The sequence below is a fragment of the Chenopodium quinoa genome, unplaced genomic scaffold (assembly GCF_001683475.1).
Source record: "Chenopodium quinoa cultivar QQ74 unplaced genomic scaffold, ASM168347v1, whole genome shotgun sequence".
NCBI lineage: Eukaryota > Viridiplantae > Streptophyta > Magnoliopsida > Caryophyllales > Amaranthaceae > Chenopodium > Chenopodium quinoa.
This window is the reverse complement of record NW_018744111.1, coordinates 2601757-2622341: the sequence shown is the minus strand read 5'-3', so window position 1 is coordinate 2622341 and position 20585 is coordinate 2601757. Positions and strand designations below refer to the sequence as shown.

At 38.5% G+C, this 20585-nt stretch overlaps 1 protein-coding gene across 1 annotated transcript; it reads left to right on the top strand.

The window, feature by feature from the left end:
- Positions 1-18276: 18276 nt before the first annotated feature.
- LOC110692406 lies at positions 18277-20336 on the top strand. Its single transcript, XM_021869404.1, has 4 exons — positions 18277-18519; positions 18916-19477; positions 19574-19721; positions 19787-20336. The coding sequence occupies exons 1-4, from the start codon at positions 18277-18279 to the stop codon at positions 20334-20336; spliced, it is 1503 nt and encodes a 500-aa protein (XP_021725096.1).
- Positions 20337-20585: the final 249 nt, after the last annotated feature.

The following is a 20585-nucleotide window of genomic DNA, read 5'->3' as shown; positions in this document are numbered from 1 at the left end:
AAGTCAAAAATTCTTAATATTCTCACGTATACAACGATTATTTTGTTCAATTAAACCGAATAATCTGAGCGGTGGATGTAAATTCAAGATTCTATAATGATAATGCAACCACTTCAAGGTTTATTTTTTCATCTGCCATAGTTATCGTTTCGCCCTTTCTCTAGACGATATTCATTGAGTTGAAGAAATGAAAAGATTATTTTTTAAAAAATAAATTAAAATAAAGATATTAAATTACTAGCATTGGAAATGACAAACTATTTGAATTTTAAACATAAAGTTAATTTGAAATGAAAATGAAATTTCAAAGTAGTGGAATTTGGGGTCCGTTCTAACTACCAATGAAAAGCTGCCATGCAACATTGTATGTGGTCTCCACATGCAATGGTTGTATGTGTAGCCATTGCGCCTTGAGAAGGCAATGGTGGAAGATCCTTTCCTTGGGAAGACAATTTTCTCCTATTTTCCATATTTCATCATTACTCCCAATTTTCCTTCTTCTGTAAAACGGAGTAGTTCTTATCCTTTCCATTTTATTTTATATTTTTTTTATATATATTCATTTTATTACGAAAAAATAATAAATCAATTTTTATATTTCCCAAAAAAAATTATGACAACATTATAATCTACGGAGTACTCCATTAACTTAATATACCTATATCATAATCAATACTACATATTACTGTATTAAATACTTTACATTACCATGCATGACTGCATGTCACGGGACCTAACCTAGTTAAATGTATTTCAATCCCTTAAGAGTAGCTAGGTTTTTTCGTAATTGGTTGACCTATTTAATTATACTACGTATATACTTCCCCCGTTTCTTTTAAGTTAACATGTTTCTTTAATCACGTAAACGCCAATGCACATAATCAATTATATGCGTTAAAGTAAACAAATAATACTTGGTCTAGTTGGTAAGAGTTTCACCATGTGAATTTAAGGTCACAAGTTCAACTCCTACCAACTACGGTTCTTGAGACTTGGGATTCAAAGAGCCTTACAAGCCAAGCTAAGTAAGGTTGACCCGAGTAAGGTTTCAAATTGGTAAAGGGACCAGGTTGAACCGAATAGCTATTATTAAAGACGATTTATTTTTCGTTGCTGATTTGAGCGACAAATCATATTATTTCTGTTCCCAAGTCTTTGCAACAGAAACTAAAACTGAAAATTTTCGATCGCTACATCAGCTACGGTTTACTTGTTTTTCGTCTCTAAGTCCATTTAGGGACAAGCTAAGATTTTTACCAACGAAGTGATTTTGTCGATATATCCGTAGCTAGCTAAATCCACCAATGGAATTTTAGAAATCAGAGACGGATTTGTTATGTTTCTAAAAGGTCATATGTTTGTAGTGCACACACGTATACGTGCAAAGAATACTAATACCGTATTAAAGGAATAGCTAACCAAAATGCGAAGTTGATGGTTGAAGCCCATGATGATAGTTTGGCTTGAAATGTGAATGTGGCTTGGACCTTTCCATACCAAGCGAATTAATTTTTACTTGAAATGAGGGGTGACTCTTGATACAATGTTAGTAGACCAATTCTAACAAAAGCTTAAGTTGATGGTTGAGGCCCTAGATAGGTTTATATACTCAATCAAATTTGGTTAATGAAATTATTAGTCAAACATAAGAGAATCAAAGACAACTCCATAGTAGGAATGACTACCACTCCATATTCATCTGTATCATCACAATTCATAAATCAATTCCATACAATGATTTAAGCATAAGAATACTATCAACGTATAGGGAAATGCATAGACGCAACTATATGAAACATCAAATGCCAACATGTCTCACATATATTCAGCTAGTTAAAGGTTTTAAGTCAATTAATTGAAGATTCTATTCTATTAGTTAAGGGATTAAAGCTACTATTCAAAGTTATAAGTAACATAATAGAATTAAAGATTACTTTATAAAAGCAACAAAGAAAAGACCATTGTATTAGTTGAAGATTCTATTCAATAAGTTAATGTTTTAAATTATTCGTTAAAATTATAAGTTTATTAGTTAAACATAATAATATCAAAGAACAATCCATAACATTAACAATGACCACTTCATATTCATGAGTATCATCATCATAATTCTCAAATTAGTGCCATACTATGATAACAAGCATTAGAATATGCAATATCAAACCCCAATGACAGTTTAAACATATTCAACCAGTTAAAGGTTTTAATCTAATAGTTAAAAATTATGTCAAATTAATTAAATGATTCAAAGTATTAGTAAAGTTATAAGTTAGTTTCAAGCATAACAGAATCAAAGACCACTCTATAAAAGCAACAAAGACCACTATATTAGTTAAAGATATATGCTGTAAGAAAAAAAAGTTAAAGATTTATGGAATTTTGTAAGCTATTAGTTTTAATTTTTATTTATTTTATTTATTTATTTGTAAAACAATTATAAGCTATTAGTTAAAATTATAAGTTTATTAGTAAAATATAATAGAATCAAAGACCACTAAAGAAAAATCCCTAGCCAAACGTACTTTGAGAATATCATGTTATGGAAAGAAGACTGCCCATTACCCAATCATTTTTTCACCTGAAATCATACGGGGAAAATCCCCTAGTGTAAGTGTAACATGTATGGGAAAAAAATGAACGTTGCACCAATTTTTTTGTTACTATTCTTGTTATAATAATAATAACAATTATTTAATGTAATGGTTATTGCACCAAGTTTCTAGTATTTAATTTTAATAAGCATTCAAAAGTCAAAATTACTAGAACGCTTCGTAATCTTCGACTCTCCGTATATGTCACATTGTATTTTTAAAAAAAGTTACTAAGTAGCTGCATTCAATGTATACAAAATTGTAACTAGTAACATTTTGCTTTTACTCGGTGTATTTTTAAAAAATAAAATTAATACGAGTACTATTAAAGGATTTTCACCGACAGAAATATTTATCAGTAAAGGAAGAGTAAAGAAGAAGAGAAAAAGTATGGATAAAGAATCAGTTGCTCTTTTCCTTTTCTTACATACATAGTTCACAAGATTGTGAACATATTTATAGGCAAACATTGCCATCAAAACACTATACATGATTGTACCTTTAGACAAAGTTTTGTCCATAATAAATGTATGTCATGAGCTACAAGTTATGTGAACTTCACTTAGAGTTCTTTCTCAACACCCCCCCTTGAAGTTCGCATGAAATGGGGTATGGGTTGCCTTAAAGAAAAATATTATATGCTTTGATATACTGCCTCGTTAAAAACCTTGTCAGGAAAAACCCATTGGGATAAAAACCTGATCGAAGGAAAAAAAGAGTGCAGTGCATATAATACGCCCCCTGATCTCAACATAGTTCACGAAGATGACGCATTCCAATTTTGTGAACTAATTGCTCAAATTTCTTAGAAGGAAGTGATTTGGCGAACAGGTCGGCAAGGTTGTCACAAGACTGAATTTACTGGATATCTATTTCCTCATCCTTTTGCAGATCATGTGTGAAGAATAGTTTTGGGGATATATGTTTTGTTCTATCTCCCTTAATATATCCCTCGGTTACTTGAGCGATGCATACTGTATTGTCTTCAAAGATGGTTGTTGGGTTTTCTGTTATTGCTTTCATTCCACACTCCTTTTAGATATTACTAATCATCGACCTCAGCCATATTCATAAAGTGCTATCAACTCTGCATGATTTGAGGATGTCGCGGTCAATGTCTGTTTTGTTAATTTCCATGATATTGTTGTGCCGCCATAAGTAAACAAATATCCATTTTGTGACTTGTCATTTTGAGGATCCGATAAGTATCCAGTGTCTGCATATCCAATGAGAGCAGCACCTTGTTTCGGTTCATAATATAAACCAAGGTCTTGTGTCCCTCGTAGGTATCGGAGTAAGTGTCGGACTCCTTTCCAATGTATGTATGTCAGTGCATTGATGTACCTGGCTAGCAAGTTCACAGAGAAAGCTATGTCAGGTCTAGTGTTGTTATCTAAGTACATTAAGGCTCCAATTTCACTTAAGTATGGTACTTCTAGACCCAGAATTTCTTCATTTTCTTCTCGGGGCCTAAATGGATCGTTTTTCATATTCAAAGAACGAACAACCATTGGGAAGTTGATTGGAGTTGCTTTGTCCATGAAAATCTTTTCAAAACTCTTTCTGTATAGTTTGAATTGATGGACAAAAATACCATGACTCAAATGCTCAATTTGCAATCCAAGGCAAAATTTAGTTTTTCGAAGGTCTTCCATCTCAAACTCTTTTATCAAGTATTTTGTAGTTTTCTCAAGTTCATTTGGGGTTCTGATGATATTCAAATCATCAACATAAACTGCAATAATAGCGAATCCTGATTGTGATCGCTTTATGAAAACACAAGGACTAATTTGATGGTTCTTGAATCCTTCTCTCATAAGGTATTCACTGAGACGATTATACCACATCCTTCTAGATTGTTTTAATCCATAAAGTGCCCTTTTTAGTTTTATGGAAAGTAATTGTCTAGGTTTGTGGTTTTCTGGTAGTTTTAGTCCTTCAGGGACTTTCATGTAAATGTCTGTATCGATTGACCCATACAAATACGCAGTCACTACATCCATTAATCGCATTTGCAGTCCTTTTGTGACTGTCAAACTTACCAGAAATCTTAATGTAGTTGCATCAACTACTGGAGAATATGTTTCTTCATAATCGATCCCTGGAATTTGAGAAAATCCTTGTGCTACAAGTCTTGCCTTGTATCTAACTATCTCATTTTTCTCATTACGTTTTCTCACAAATACCCATTTGTATCCAACGGGTTTTACACCCGCTGGTGTAAGGGTTATTTTTCCGAAAACTTCTCGTTTTTCAAGTGACTTCAACTCAGCCAGCATTGCCTCCTCCCACTTTGGCCAATCACTCATGTGTCGGCATTCTTCCACTGTACTTGGTTCAACATCATTTTCATCGGACACAATGTCGATTGCAATGGAATTTGCAAATATTTCATCCACGATAACATCTTTCCTATTCCAATGAGTCTTGGTAGAGACGTAATTCATTGAAATTTCATTATTATCGATGTTTTGAACATCTTTTTCATTCCCCATAGGGTTGTCTTCTTTTTCGTCCCCTTTTGGGTTATCATCATTTTCTTTACTTTCATTCACATTTGGTCTTTCTTGACCTTCTGACGGGGAAACATCATTAGTCTCATTTTCTATTCCATCCAATATTTTCAACTTCCTTGGTTTAGAATCTTTTGAACCAAGTGGTCTCCCACGCTTTCTGCGTGCTTGGGATTCATTCTCAATGGCCTTATTATCAGTTGGATTTTAATACGTGCAAGGGCATTTTCTGCTGGTATATGTGATTTTGTCACCTTCTTTGTGTCTACAAATGCATCAGGCAATTGATTTGCAACACTTTGTAAATGAACAATTTTCTTGACTTCTTGTTCACACATATTTGTTCGTGGGTCTAACATCAACAGTTGTGTTGCATTCCAAAAAAGTTCTATTTCTTTCTTGCGTGGGTCCACTTTCTCTCCCCCTTAGGCTGGGAATACTGCTTCATTAAAGTGACAGTCAGCAAATCTAGCCGTAAATAAGTCACCAGTCAATGGTTCAAGATATTTAATTATAGAAGGGGATTCAAACCCAACATAAATTCCCAGCCTTCTTTGTGGACCCATTTTGTTCGTTGGGGTGGAGCAATGGGAACATATACAACACAACCAAAGATTTTTAGATGTGAGATACTTGGTTCTCGACCACAAACAAGTTGTAGTGGTGAGAATTTATGATAAGTTGTAGGTCTCAATCTAATTAGTGCTGCTGCATGTATTATAGCATGTCCCCAAGCAGATGATGGAAAATTTTACCTCATTAATAATGGTCTTGCAATCAATTGAAATCTCTTAATTAGTGATTCAGCTAGACCATTTTGTGTGTGAACATGAGCTACTGGGTAGTCAACATCAATTCCGATTGACATACAATAATCATTAAATGTTTAGGATGTAAATTCCCCAGCATTGTCAAGTCTTAATTTCTTTATTGTATGATATGGGAATTGTGCTCTTAATTTGATCATTTTGGCAAGTAATTTTGCAAAAGCAACATTTCTGCTTGAAAGCAGACTTACATGTGACCATCGTGTAGAAGCATCAATTAAAACCATGAAATATCGAATTGGTCCACATGCTGGATTAATAAGCCCGCAAATATCTCCCTGAATTCTTTCCAAGAATTTTGGAGACTCAATAGCAATTTTGTTCATAGATGGTCTTATTATTAATTTGCCGAGTGAACATGTAGACCATGTCAATTCATTCGATCGAGGAATTTTAACATTTCTTATTGAATGTCCAATTGAATTCGCTACTATTCTTTGCATCATCCCAGTTGCTGGATGTCCCAACCGATCATGACATAAAATAATCAAATGTTTGTCATCTAACTTCTGGTTAGATACCATATTGATTTCCACAGGTTGTATGTTTATATGATATAATCCCGAAGAATATGCTGGCAATTTCACATAAATGTGTTTCTTGCCAGATTTTCCTACCGTGAGGCATAAATACTCCTTTTGACCTGTTGTCATTGTTTCTAAATGATAACCATTTTGGCGTACATCTTTAAAACTTATGAGATGTCTTCGAGATTTACTCGAGTATAAAGCATTATTGATCATTAATTTTGTTCCATTTGGAAGCATTATACAAGCCTTTCCAGATCTTTCAATTAATTTTGCTGACCCGGAAATAGTATTTACATTTGCCTAAAACAACTTTAGTTGTGAAAAATATTTCCTATCCTTTAAGATAGTGTGTGATGTTCCACTTTTCAAAAGACAATGATATTCGGAACCAACTTCAGGCATATACATATCTTCATAAAATAAATATGAGATTAGTTTAGAATAATACACAAGTAGAATAAACTAATTTAGAAGCGGTTCAAACCCCCTAATTGGAAGCGGTTTTGAACCGCTCTTGGGGGGCTTGCCATTGTCAGTGAGAATTAGAAGCGGTTCAAACCGCTTCCAATTAGGGGGGAATCGGAAGCGGTTTGGCGCCAAAACGCTTCCAAATCCCATTTTCTTAAAAAAAAAAAACTACAATTGGAAGCGGTTTTGGCGCCAAACCGCTTCCAATTGTAGGTTTTTTTTTGTTTTTTTTTAAAATTAATTACTAATAATATTATATATTAGACATGAGTGACCTTTCACAATAATTTCAATATTAGTATTAAAATAATTTTATTCATCGATAAAAATTTATTACTATTAATTAATAATAAAATTAATATTATTAATTAATAATAATATTAATATTAGTTACAAAATAATACAATAATATATTTAACACGACATAATTATATACATAAAAAGTAACACCATTAATATATTTAATGAATAACAATATTTAAATACACCATCATTTCTAATTACATACTATTACATACTTAATTAAAATAATGTTGATAATAATATGTAAATAATAATTAAAAGTAAAGCTAACAAACCAATATAACCGCTAATATATACGAAGATTCTAGATGCCATCAAATGTGACAAAAAAAGCCCACAAGTTGCGAACTTCATTGATTTCCTTCCTTGTTAACGGGCCTTCCTTTTCAACCTTGCAAAACTTTAGAGACAAAAAAAAAAAAAAAACCAAACATTTTCACGAGTATCACAACACTGAAAAGCACTAATATCACCGAAATTCATCGAAATTCACTGAAAATCACCAAATTGACCGAAATGCACAAAAATCATATGCATCACGTGCATGATGTGCTGGGCTGCTGCAGTGGCCTGGCGTGGCCTGCCTTGGCTGCTGCAGTGGCCTGGCATGGCCTGCCTTGGCTGCTGCAGTGGCCTGGCAGCCTACCTTGGCTGCTGTAGTTGCCTGGCATGGCCTGCCTTGGCTGCTGCAGTGGCCTGGCAGCTTGCCTTGACTGCTGCAGTGGCCTGGCAGCCTGCCTTGGTTGCTGCACACAGCATGGCAGCGTGCCTTTGCATTTGCAGTGATGCTTGTGTTTTGTTCGGTTCAAGTTATGCGTGTGTTTTGTTTAGTGCAATTATCGAAACAATTATTAGGTTGAAGATAGTAAAAGCATACCTCATCTAGTTGTTGTTCTTCCTTGCAACTATTGACTATGTCAAGCATAAACTTCATAACGTATAAGGCACAGTCAAGTCCGTTGTCTTGTTGCGCACACTGACATGCCACAAAGGATATCAAATCATGCATAGCGATAACCAAAGCCAAATATATTAAGCAAATCACTAACTCAAGGGATTACCTTTGCATATTCCCACGTAGGACCCGCATCAAAACGGCGATGTAGCTTCTTCATAACACTTTAGGAAAGTAAGTTCAAAGTTAGAAACATAAATACTCAATGATTTTTGTGAGGTAAAACAACTGTAGGAAGCAATATGTACCTATTCAATTTATTATTCACTAACAACCTACGTGGTGGATTCTAATGAAGTGAATCGAAGTGGTAGATTGTGTATTTGGAAACACAAATCACCAAAAGGGTCCAATGAGAACTGCATATATTGAAAAACCATCAACAACTATACGCCACAGTTCGTTAAAAAAAAGAACAACTGAATTTATGACATTTGTAGACATACTCCTCAAAACATGGGGCTAATATGAACTTATCTCCCGCAAGCGTTGATTCCTTGATACTCCGTTCTAGGTAATCTTCAACATCACGAGGGCTGCATAAGCATCTGGTAAGCGAGGTCTGCTCGGGGCAAAGCCAACCAACTGCAGCCATAGAATCGCCACTGGTTCTAAGGTGCTCTTGTAGTGCCCTTCATGACAATATTGTTAGGAATTATCATTAAAAGCTTTCATTGCATTTGAAAAAGCAACAGAATGATTAGGAATAGTTAAGCATTAAGCATGGCACCGGATAGAAATTCCTTCACATCCTCTTTTGCAAGTGGTGCGATCCCATCCTCATCATAGTGGAACAATGCCTTAGGTAAAATCACTTTAATAGATCTACCCCTAGGCAACTCACTCACTCGGTTGTGAAGAAAAGTACAAGCTCTATATAGCGAATTCAGGATGCCGGCTTCTACTAGTGGAGTACAACTCGTGGCAGAACTTCTCGAACTCTTCTTTAACCCTTGTCCTTGTTCCATGTTCTTTGTAGGTTGGACGTTCTTAGATTTTGGCTTCTCCACCTTGTTCCTATTAGATGACTGATTTTCATTTGTAACTAAAAAAACACATGGTTATATTACAAGCTATTTAGGACATGTTTTAAAAACAAGCTAAGTAGTGTACACTTACCCCTCCTATCAACCTCACCCGATCACGTGGCCATTGCACAAAAGCTACCTTTCGCATCAAGCAGCGTGATGAAGTCATATTCCTCTCTAGGCACCGGTAGTGGCAAGTCCTCAAACCCTGGTACTATGGAATTGATCCCGACCGAGATATAGTGGGTACTAGTATTAGACTTAAAATGGCAATTGTCAAACGGTTGTGCGCTACCATACCCCACCAACTCTCCATCCACGTTTTTGTCGGGGTGAAGAAGCTCACAAGGCGTCTCTTCCTACACAGTTCATCAGGAAAAGTTATGAACTAATTAACCAGCGTAAGCTAATACGTTTACATTTCATTAAGACTTGAAATTTACCTGAACATCTGGAAAAGGATCAGGTGTGTGGTTTGCAATCCCCCTTGATTCTGCATGCTGAGTAGGAATCTGCAATAGTAAAATAAATATGGAACATGAGGCCTTGTTTGATGATATGAAGTTCATGTTCTCAACTGTAATTCAATTACCTCAATCTCATGTGGATTGTCCCCGACATCTTCTGGGTGACTACATGAGTCCACTGGGGTTATCGAGGGCAAAGAAATGGTTGGCAAGTTCATGTGCTTCAAAATGGCATTGAATCGACTTTGCAATTGTTCTTGCACCTCTTTGCGTATCTCCACCTTAATTGACTCAATTTCCTTGGCATTTATATGGTGGGGCGAATTAACACTAGATCTAGTTCTTCCTGATCTAGTGTATTCTGAACCCATAACCTTTTCCCACCCTAGTTGTTTCCCTCCTACACCAATGACTCGCCCAGGGTGGTATGGTTTTCCCAAAGCCAAGTTAAAAGGATCGTTCTCTACGCTTGGAGTGAGCTTGCCTTCAACCACTTCCGACGTATGCTCGAGCTGCAACAACACAAAAAGTTTCCAGTTCAAAGTTAGTAGTAGTTTCTACGGTAATATTTAATAATAATTGTGGAATATTACCATAAATGTCAAAGGGTCCTTACTAGTGCATCTGCTACTGGCCTTGTATCCGGGTGCATGACGTACTTCCCTGTGTTCTTGTCGATCCCATGCATAGAACACCACCAATCATTTGCACGACTTACTAAACTGGTGACCGTGGAGGGAAGCGGTTTATCAGATGACGGTATTTTGGATGCGGGGTATAGACCCTCTTTGATCCACTTTGGTCTACTTTCCGCAAATTTCTTACAACCCATATGATGGTTATACATTTTCTTCTAAGTATTGCTCGTAGCTTGTTGACTTTTTTCCTACACATTATCAAGTGTTAGCATCATAATATGTAGTGAGCAAAATTGTGAAAACAACTGTAATGTATATGAAACTACTTATAAGTGCAGTGGTAGTAGTTTATTTTGCCACAAACTTCTCCTAGTCCTTCACCGTTATTTGCGGATATACATCCCACGGTTTCTTCTCAGGTTCCTCCTCTCCTGCTTTTACCCTTCACAGTTTTCTTTGGTTTACGCCTTTGTTTCTTATGGATCCATCTTGTTCTCAACGAACTTTTGAAGTTTTTGAACCTCTCTTGTACGAAACCTTCAAACGATCTTCTCTTTCTGGATCATCAGGAATATTAAACACACTCTATAAGAATGGCAAACATACATGTTAGTCAACGGCAAAACAAAGAAAAAAAAAAACAAATTGCACAGCCACCGTAGGCAGGCTGCACAGCCACCGTAGGCAGGCTGCACAGCCACCCTAGGTAGCTGCACAACAGCCCTGGCAGGCTGCACAGCCAGCCCTGGCAGCGGCACAGCCACCCTAGGCAACTGCACAGCCAGCCCTGTCAGCTGCACAGCAGCCCTGGCAGGCTGCACAGCCAGCCTAGGCAGCTGCACAGCAGCCCTGGCAGGCTGCACAGCCAGCCTAGGCAGCTGCACAGCAGCCCTGGCAGGCTGCACAGCCAGGCTAGGTAGCTACACAACACCCTAGGCAGGTGCACATTGATTTTGGTGAATACACGTTAATTTCGGTGAATGCACGTTAATTTCGGTGAATGCACATTGATTTTGGTGAATGCACGTTAATTTCGGTGAATGCTCATTGATTTTGATTAATTTCGGTCAATGGACATTGATTTGGTTTATTAGTTTGGTTAATTTCGGTGAATGCACATTGATTTTTGTACGAAGTTTTATGAGAAAAACTAAAATACAAAACACTTACCATTGTATCATCCCAAAACAGTTGAAGCAACCCCTTCGGTATCTCTGCCCAGTCAAGTGTAATGGGTATTTTACGAGTCAATATCCCAATGTGTGTGGAATATTTGCTGCGCCATTCCCCAGTAGGTTGACCCAACTCATCAAACTCAAGAATCATGGGCTCCCCGGGTTTCTTAAAGGCTTTTGTTGCACCCCTAACCTTTCTCTTCCCCGGTGCCTTTCCACCACCACTGTTTTTCACTTGACGTTGCATTTTTCCTTGTGAATCTTGTACAAACTCGGAGTTAATATTATCCGTAATAGGGGGGGCACGGTCAGTTGTCATCTCATAAGCATCAAGCCTACGCTGCAAGTCATCATGAGCTTGGTCTTGTGGTTCACCCAATTCTTGCTCCTTGCTAACATCATACAACTCGTCACCAGATTGAGAACTACCAATGTCTTCATCATCCATGTCCTCTTCGAGGTGAAGATATTCATCACCTCCCATTTTATTCAGACACCTACCACCATAAGAAACGCAAATAATTAGTAATTAGTAACATGTTTACAGGTTGAAAATGCTTACAATTAATTGATTTCATACTAATGCAAGGTTATAGGAGCGAAATAAGTTCAAAATGGCAAAAATGAGCTACTAACTTCCCCAACTTCTTTGTTTTCATTCCTAGTTCACATATAATCCTTCTAATAACTCATATTTGGTATACACAACATGTTTAAAGGCTAATATGCTTACAATTAATTGATTTCATACTAATGCAAGGTTATAGGAGCAAAATAAGATCAAAATGGCAAAAGTGAGCTACTAACTTTCCCAACTTCTTTGTTTTCATTCCTAGTTCACATATAATCCTTCTAATAACTCATATTTGGTATACACAACATGTTTACAGGTTGAAAATGCTTAAAATTAATTGATTTCATACTAATGCCAGGTTATAGGAGCGAAATAAGTTCAAAATGGCAAAAATGAGCTACTAACTCATATTTGGTATACACAACATGTTTACAGGTTGAAAATGCTTAAAATATTGTACCTCATTCGAGTATTCCCTCATTGTGGTCTGATCGAATATAATTTGTATCCTTGTCTACATCATTTGCTACATCAAGTGTAGGGGCGGTGAAAGGGGGCGAGTCATCAAACGCATCATATTCGTCCTCATCTTCAACATCTCCAACCCCTAAAATTCTTCTTTTGCTAGCAAGGACGATGGACCATCTTGGATCGGCTGGGTCGGTTACATAGAACACTTGCTTAGCTTGAGATGCAAGGATGAATGGTTCCAAACTATCCCGCAAGTGGCCAAGATCTACAAGAGTGAAGTCATCATGTTTGTTGTTGCGCTTAATATTATCGACCCATTTACACTTAAATAGGCCTACCTTGAACTCACGGTAATCTAGTTCCCATATTTCCAAAATTCATCCGTAGTAGGATAATTGTGCGTCAACCGGTGCTGTATCCCTTGCACTTGCAAACTCTCTTGATGATGCCACAAGAGTGACACCACTATTTTGAGTCGATGATGATTTCTGATCACGATGCTCAGTCCAGAATGTATACCCATTTAAGTCATATCCCTCAAAAGAATAAACATCTTCCTTTGGACCATAAGCTAGCCACTTTATAGTATCAGAGTGATAAGCGCACTTTAGGGCGCGCTTTGGAGCATATAATAGGATGATTTTGGACGTATTTAGGACCGTTTTGGTCGTTTATTGCTTTGTTATGCTTATATCCCTTGTATTACGTGCTTCACGGGTTTTGAGTTGTTTTTGATGTGTTTTCAGGTATAATTGACCGAGTTTAGTCGGGTCCCGAGCCATTGGTACGTGATCGAGCCAACCTTGGTCGTATACGAGGAACTAAGGGGTTTATCAAGAGTTTACACAAGATGCACAAGTAGCACGGTCGTGCCACACTTGGCACGCCCGTGCCAGACAGCCCCAACAACTCTAACCAGGCAACACGGCCGTGCAGAGATGAAGCACGGCCGTGCCATTTTCCATGCATCAGCACGGCCGTGCCAGGCATTAGCTTGACCGTGCCAAAATTGGAGATATTGCGGATCAGCTACTGCCATGCTTGCACGGCCGTGCCACTTCTAGCACGGCCGTGCTAATTTACGAAGGGCAGCCTGCGATTTACTTTCCAATTTAAAACACATATATATAGCCCGATTGTAAGGGTTAAGAGAGACAGATTTTGAGATAGATTAGAGACGTATTTTTCAGAGAGACTTTGTAGAGAGATAGAGAGCACTTCCGTAGTTGAGATTCCATTGATTTGATCTACTTAATCGTAGTTTTCCGGATTGATTCGAAGCAAGATTCGTTGGGATTCTTTGTATTATTCATTGACATCGGATATCAAAGTTCCAAACTTTGTCATTGATTTGCATCAATACAATTGGTATTATATATTCTTGTTTATTAATCAAGCTTTATTATTCCTTAATCAGAATTCATGTTTAGATGTATTATGCTTTTAGAATTCATTATTGCTTTGATTATGAATATGTGTGAGTAGTCTCCTAGCTAGGGTGTCAGGATGAAACACCGGCCTAGGTAATCTATGTAATTGAGGGTTGATTTTGATAAACGGATTGTGATTAAATTGATTATATGCGATTGCATGTTAATTCATTATAATAGGAGTAGCTAACCTAGAATCTTGAATTTGATTGCATGATATTCTTGATTTGAACAAGAGATTGTGAATTGAGTATTTCATTGTTGAATGTGGTTTTATTATGTATCTAGTAATGTTAAGTGCATGAGAAAGCCAAGCTTAGTATTGCCCGTTGTCTTCCTACCACATGATATTGATCAGACATATAGTCTTTTCATATCCCGTTTGTCTATGTGATCCCTTGTTGCTTAGTTACCAATGGTTAGGTGGATTCCCGTTCTCCCTAGTGTCTTAGTTTATTGATTATTTCATCTTATTAGTAGTATTTTAGAGCACCATCTTCCATTGATTTCAAACTAGCTTAGGTTTTAGGATCGATTAGCAGTTACTCCCGTTCTTCGTGGACCGAACCTTTATTTGCCAATATACTGGTTATAGGGTGTTCGTATAAGTATTGTTTGATTAAGAGTTAGATTGTAGCGACCGATTTAACGCTTGTCAAAATGGCGTCGTTGCCGGGGAACGGTGTTTGATAGTTGCTTTTTGATTTTTTGATTCTAGTTCTTAAAACAAAAATACAAAAAGATTTTTCTTTTTGGCAACACTTGTAGCCCTGCTATTTGATTGGTTTGGTTAGTGTGTTTGCGCAGGTGTAAACAGGGAGAGTTAATACCCTTCGATCCTGAAATCAAAAGGACTTTGAAAAGTAATCGAAAATCCCGATCGAAATCATCAAAATCTCAAGGAAAGGAAACCGGCCCAAGCACACAACCAATTCCAATGACAGAAAATCAGCCACCACCACGACCTCTTAAGGAGTTGGGAACTCCCGGGGCATATAGAGCTTCAAGTGGGATTGCTCCACCCACTACTGAGGCCAATGACTTCAAGATCCGGTCGTCCATGATCACCCTCATCGAGCGAAGGCAGTTTAGTGGTGAAAAGCATGAGCGCCCTTTGGCTCATCTGAATGAATTTGAGAATTACTACAACACTATCAAGGTCAATGGGGTGAATCAAGAGTTCGTGAGATTAAAGCTTTTCCCATTTTCACTCATCGGGAGAGCCCTCGAATGGTTAGAGAAGGAGGTTAAACCAAACACTCTACACACTTGGGATGATGTCACGACAACATTTTTGGGAAGATTCTATTCTCAAAAGAAGACGGCCGATGCTAGAGCTTTGATTTAAGGATTTCGGCAAAGGAGTGGGGAGTCAATCTACGAAGCATGGGAAAGGTACAAGGAGTATCAAAGAGAGTGCCCACACCACGGAATTCCAACATATTAGGTGCTACAAATATTCTATGGAGGATTGAGTCCTCAAGGGAAGATTAGTTTGGATGCGGGAGCAGGTAGCCCCATTATGAACAAAACCGAAGAAGAAGTCATTGATATCATAGAAGATGTGGTACGACACCACATGGATTGGCAAGATGGAGAGCGGGAAGCTACGAGCAAGAGTGGAGGAGCGGTCTATTCGGTAGATCACCTCAACGCAATTGGAAATTTGACATCGCAAATTGCCAATATAGGGAAGGAGATGTCTATTATCAAAGAAAAGCTCGATGCCCCACCACATCAAAATCTTCCAACCCATTCTAAGGGAGCAGGTACGAATTCTAACTCCTATAATATGCCTGCTGGATGTACTTTCTGTGAAAACTGTGGATCCTATGATCATGATACCTCTGCCTATAACTTAGATTCCCAATTTCAATCTAATTGTAATGATGGCAATGATTGTGATAATGAACAAGTTAATGCCTTGTCTTATGATAATAGACCTAGGAATGACAATAACAGATATTTACCACCACATCAAAGAGGGAACAATAATAATCAACAAGGTAATAATTTTGATAACCAACAGCAAAACCAGTGGGGAAACAGGAACCAAAGGGACCAAAATCCCCAAGGATCCTACAATCAACATGGTAACTTTGGTAATCAAAATCAATACCAACAAAATGTAGGTAATCAGGGTAATCAAGGGCAATACAATCAAAACATGAATGCCAATAACAGGGGAAACTAGAATAACAATGGTAACAGGAACTTCCAAAATCAAAATCCCCAACAATCTAATGTGCGTGGTTCCCGAGCTCCTAATGACAATTACTATGCTCAAGGACCACCGCAGAGGGCTAGTTTGGAGGAGATGATGGAAGCACAGTGTAAAATGTTCAACACTTTCATGCCCACCAGTGATAAAACGTTTAGTGAAGTGATGACACATAATAAGATGCTTGAAACCCAGATTTCTCAGTTGGCTAGTGCTATAAAAGATGGGGTTGGAGTTTCAAAACTCTCGCCTCAAGGTATTGACCCTAAAAATTCTGTGAATGCTATCACCACTAGGAGTGGAAAGACTTTGATAGGGAGCGATAATGTAATACCACCAAAGAGTCAACCTGTGACTCCACCTACCACTGATAATGTTGTAGAAAGTGAGGATGAGAGGACCAGATAGAATGATAAAACTATTGAGGTCCCAAAAGAAAAGGAAGGTACTCAAGTTAAAGAACCTAATCTATTGCAAAAACTTCCTTACCCCCATAAGTTCGTGAGACACAAGCTAGATGTCCAATTTGGTAAGTTTTTGGAGACTTTGAAACAAATTCACCTTTCCATACCATTCACCGATGCTATAAAGCAAATGGCTAACTATGCTAGGTTTTGTTAAGATATTTTGAGGGGTAGGAGGAATTGTGATGGGGTGGAAACTGTTAACCTCACTGCGAATTGTAGTGCAATCATTATGAACAAAATGCCTCCTAAATTAGGAGATCTAGGTAATTTCTCAATCCCTTTTGCTATTAATAAAATTAAATTTGATAATGCATTATGTGATCTTGGGGCTAATGTTAGTCTTATGCCATATTCTGTATATCAACGTTTAGGGGTAGGAGAACTTCTTCCTACCAACATTACCCTGCAGTTAGCTGATCGTTCGATCAAATTTCCTAAGGGTAAGGTGGAGGATGTTCCCCTACGGGTTGGGAAATTTGTGATACCTGTTGATTTTGTGGTTTTGGAAATGGATGAGGATAATCATATACCCATTATTCTTGGACGACCTTTCCTAGCTACCTCAGGTGCTCTCATTGATGTGAAGAGTGCTAAGATTTCTTTAATGGTAGGAGAGGAGGTCCTTGATTTTGATTTGAATAAAAGCAAGCAATATCCATGTTCTAGTTCCGAAAACTGCATGATGATTGACACTATTGATTTGATTGTTTCTAGTATGCATACACAATTGCTCTCTTCTAACCATGATCTTGGGCCAAGTGATACCAAGGAGGACAGGGACATGGAAGAGCAATTTCTTGACGGAGATGAAGGAGAACATAAGCACATGGAGATCTCAACCAAGTATGCAATTGCTATAGCCGCTGCAAAAGAGGTTAATGAGGCCCCTAAGGTAGAATTAAAACCTTTACCAACACATCTAAGGTATGAATTTCTTGGTCCTAATTCAACTTACCCTGTCATCGTGAATTCTTCTTTAGATGCGGATCAAATTTGGAAGTTATGTGATGTATTGAGAGAGCATCAAAGTGCCATAGGCTATACCATTCATAACCTCAAAGGTATTAGCCCTGCTATATGTATGCATCAAATAACTCTCGAGGATGGTGCGAGGCCTTCCATAGAGAGGCAGAGAAAACTCAATCCTCAAATGGGGGAGGTGGTGAAGAAAGAAATCACCAAACTCCTTGATGCAGGTATCATCTTCCCCATTTCGAGCTCTAAATGGGTTTCCCCTATGCATGTTGTCCCTAAGAAGGGGGGAATGACTGTGGTTGAGAATGAAAATGGTGAGCTCATCTTAACTAGAACGGTAACCGGTTGGCGGATGTGCATAGACTATAGACGTCTAAACGCATCTACCAAAAAGGACCATTTTCCCCTCCCATTTATTGATCAAATGCTCGAAAGACTAACTAGGCACAAGTACTATTGCTTTCTTGACGGTTATTCGGGGTTTTTCCAAATACCTATCAACACCGATGACCAAGAGAAGACAACTTTTACTTGTCCATATGGTACATTTGCCTACAGGAGAATGCCTTTTGGACTATGCAATGCACCGGGCACCTTTCAATGGTGTATGATGAGCATTTTTGGGGACATGTTGGAAGCCGAGATGGAGGTTTTCATGGATGATTTTTCAGTTGGAGGCACGTCTTTTGATGATTGCTTAGTGAACTTGGGAAAGTGCTTGCAACGATGTGAGAAGGTGAACTTGGTCCTCAACTGGGAGAAATGTCACTTCATGGTAGAGGAAGGGATTGTCCTTGGTCACAAGATCTCAAATGCCGGGATAGAGGTGGATAAGGCAAAGTTTGAAGTCATCGCAAAACTACCACCACCGGTCAATGCAAAAGGGGTAAGATAATTTCTAGGGCATGCGGGTTTCTACAGGCGGTTTATAAAGGACTTCTCTCTCATAGCCAAGCCTTTAAATGCCCTACTGCAAAAGGAAGTTGATTTCAAGTTTGATGAAGAGTGCTTACATGCTTTCAACACACTCAAGAAGGCTTTGATCTCGGCTCCGATAGTGCTAGGACCAAGATGGGACCTACCATTTGAGTTGATGTGTGATGCAAGTGATACGACTATCGGGGGTGTTCTTCGGCAACAAGTTGAAAAGAGGATTCACGTTATCTACTATATGTCAAAGACCTTGAATGAAGCACAAATGAATTACACCACCACGGAGAAAGAGTTCCTAGCCATCGTTCATGCTTTTGAAAAGTTTTGGGACTACCTCATTGGTTCGAAGACAATTGTTTACACCGACCATGCCACTATCAAGTACCTAATTTCGAAAAAGGAGTCCAAACCACGTCTCCTCCGATGGGTCCTTTCTTTGCAACAGTTTCATGTGGAGATACGGGACAAGAAAGGGGCCGCGAATGTGGTTGCGGATCACCTTTCACGCATGGAAAGGGAACAACAAGATAATGATAGGGTGCCCATTTGTGATGAATTGAAGGATGATGTCTTGTACCTCATTAAGGAGAAGGGACTGCCTTGGTTCGCGGATTTGGTAAACTACTTAGCTTGTGGGGAGCTCCTTCCCGAGTACACCAAGAACCAAAGGAAGAATCTTAGGAGAGACGCTAGACACTACATTTGGGATGATCTGATCTTGTTCAAAAGAGGTGTGGACGGTCTACTAAGAAGGAGTGTTCCGGATGAGGAAACTCAAAATGTGCTGAGAATGTGCCATTCCGATCCTTGTGGAGGTCACATGGGGGCTAACAAGACGGCTCAAAAGGTTTTGCAATGTGGGCTATGGTGGCCTCACATATTTAGAGACTCGTGGGCGTTTGTGAAGACATGTGATGCGTGCCAAAGGAGTGGAAACGTTTCTAAGAAGAATGAAATGCCCCAACAACCCATACTTGAACTTGAAATCTTTGATGTTTGGGGCATAGACTTTATGGGACCTTTCCCTTCTTCCCGTGGGAACCAATACATACTTGTGGCAGTGGACTATGTGTCAAAGTGGGTGGAAGCAATCGCCTCCCCAACAAATGACCACGAGGTGGTAGTGAAGCTCTTCAAGAAGATCATATTTCCAAGGTTCGGGGTTCCTAGAGCGGTTATAAGTGACAATGGGTCACACTTTGTGCATGGGGCTTTCAAAGAATGCTTCGCAAGAATGGAGTCCATCAAAGGTTTGGGACGACCTATCACCCTCAAACTAGTGGGCAGCGGAAGTCTCCAACCGACAGATTAAGTCCATTCTTGAGAAGACGGTTGCGAAGAATAAGGAAAGATTGGTCCGACAAGCTCGATGATGCACTTTGGGCATACCGGACAGCTTTCAAGACTCCCATTGGCACTACCCCATACCGCGTGGTCTACGGGAAAGCATGTCACCTTCCGGTCGAATTAGAGCACCGCGCTCAATGGGCAATCAAGAAGATAAACTTTGATCTAGCAAACGCGGGGGAGCAACGGATGTTGGAGCTTCATGAGTTTGAGGAACTTCGAATAGATGCGTATGATAGTGCAAGCCTCTACAAATCACGATCCAAGGAGTGGCATGACCGGAAAATACAGCGAAAGGTGTTCAATATCGGAGACAAGGTCCTCTTGTACAATTCTAGGATGAAACTCTTCCCCGGTAAGTTGATGTCAAGATGGTGGGGACCATTCACCGTCAAGGCGATTCTACCTTCCGAGGGTGGTTGAACTCTATGATTCGAGTGGATTGCAGTCTTTTGTGGTAAATGGGCAAAGATTGAAGATATACTATGAAGGAGCACATGTTGGTGTGATTGATGTATTCAAATGCGGTCACAAGTGTTGAATGTGACCACGTCAAGCTATCGACGTTAAACTTAGCGCTTTCGTGAGGCAACCCGATTTTCTTGCTTTTTCTTAGAGTAGTTTCTTTTTTTTTCCTTTTTATTCGTTTAGCTCCTAATTTAATTCTCTTTC

What these genes read in the sequence shown, in the direction of transcription:
- LOC110692406 (XM_021869404.1), top strand. Translation starts at nt 18,277, where the DNA reads ATGGAGGTTTTCATGGATGATTTTTCAGTTGGAGGCACGTCTTTTGAT. An exon ending in GTGGGCGTTTGTGAAGACAT is followed by an intron (nt 19,478 to 19,573) that starts GTGATGCGTGCC and finishes TTTGGGGCATAG; the next exon opens with ACTTTATGGGACCTTTCCCT. An exon ending in AAGAAGATCATATTTCCAAG is followed by an intron (nt 19,722 to 19,786) that starts GTTCGGGGTTCC and finishes GGGCTTTCAAAG; the next exon opens with AATGCTTCGCAAGAATGGAG.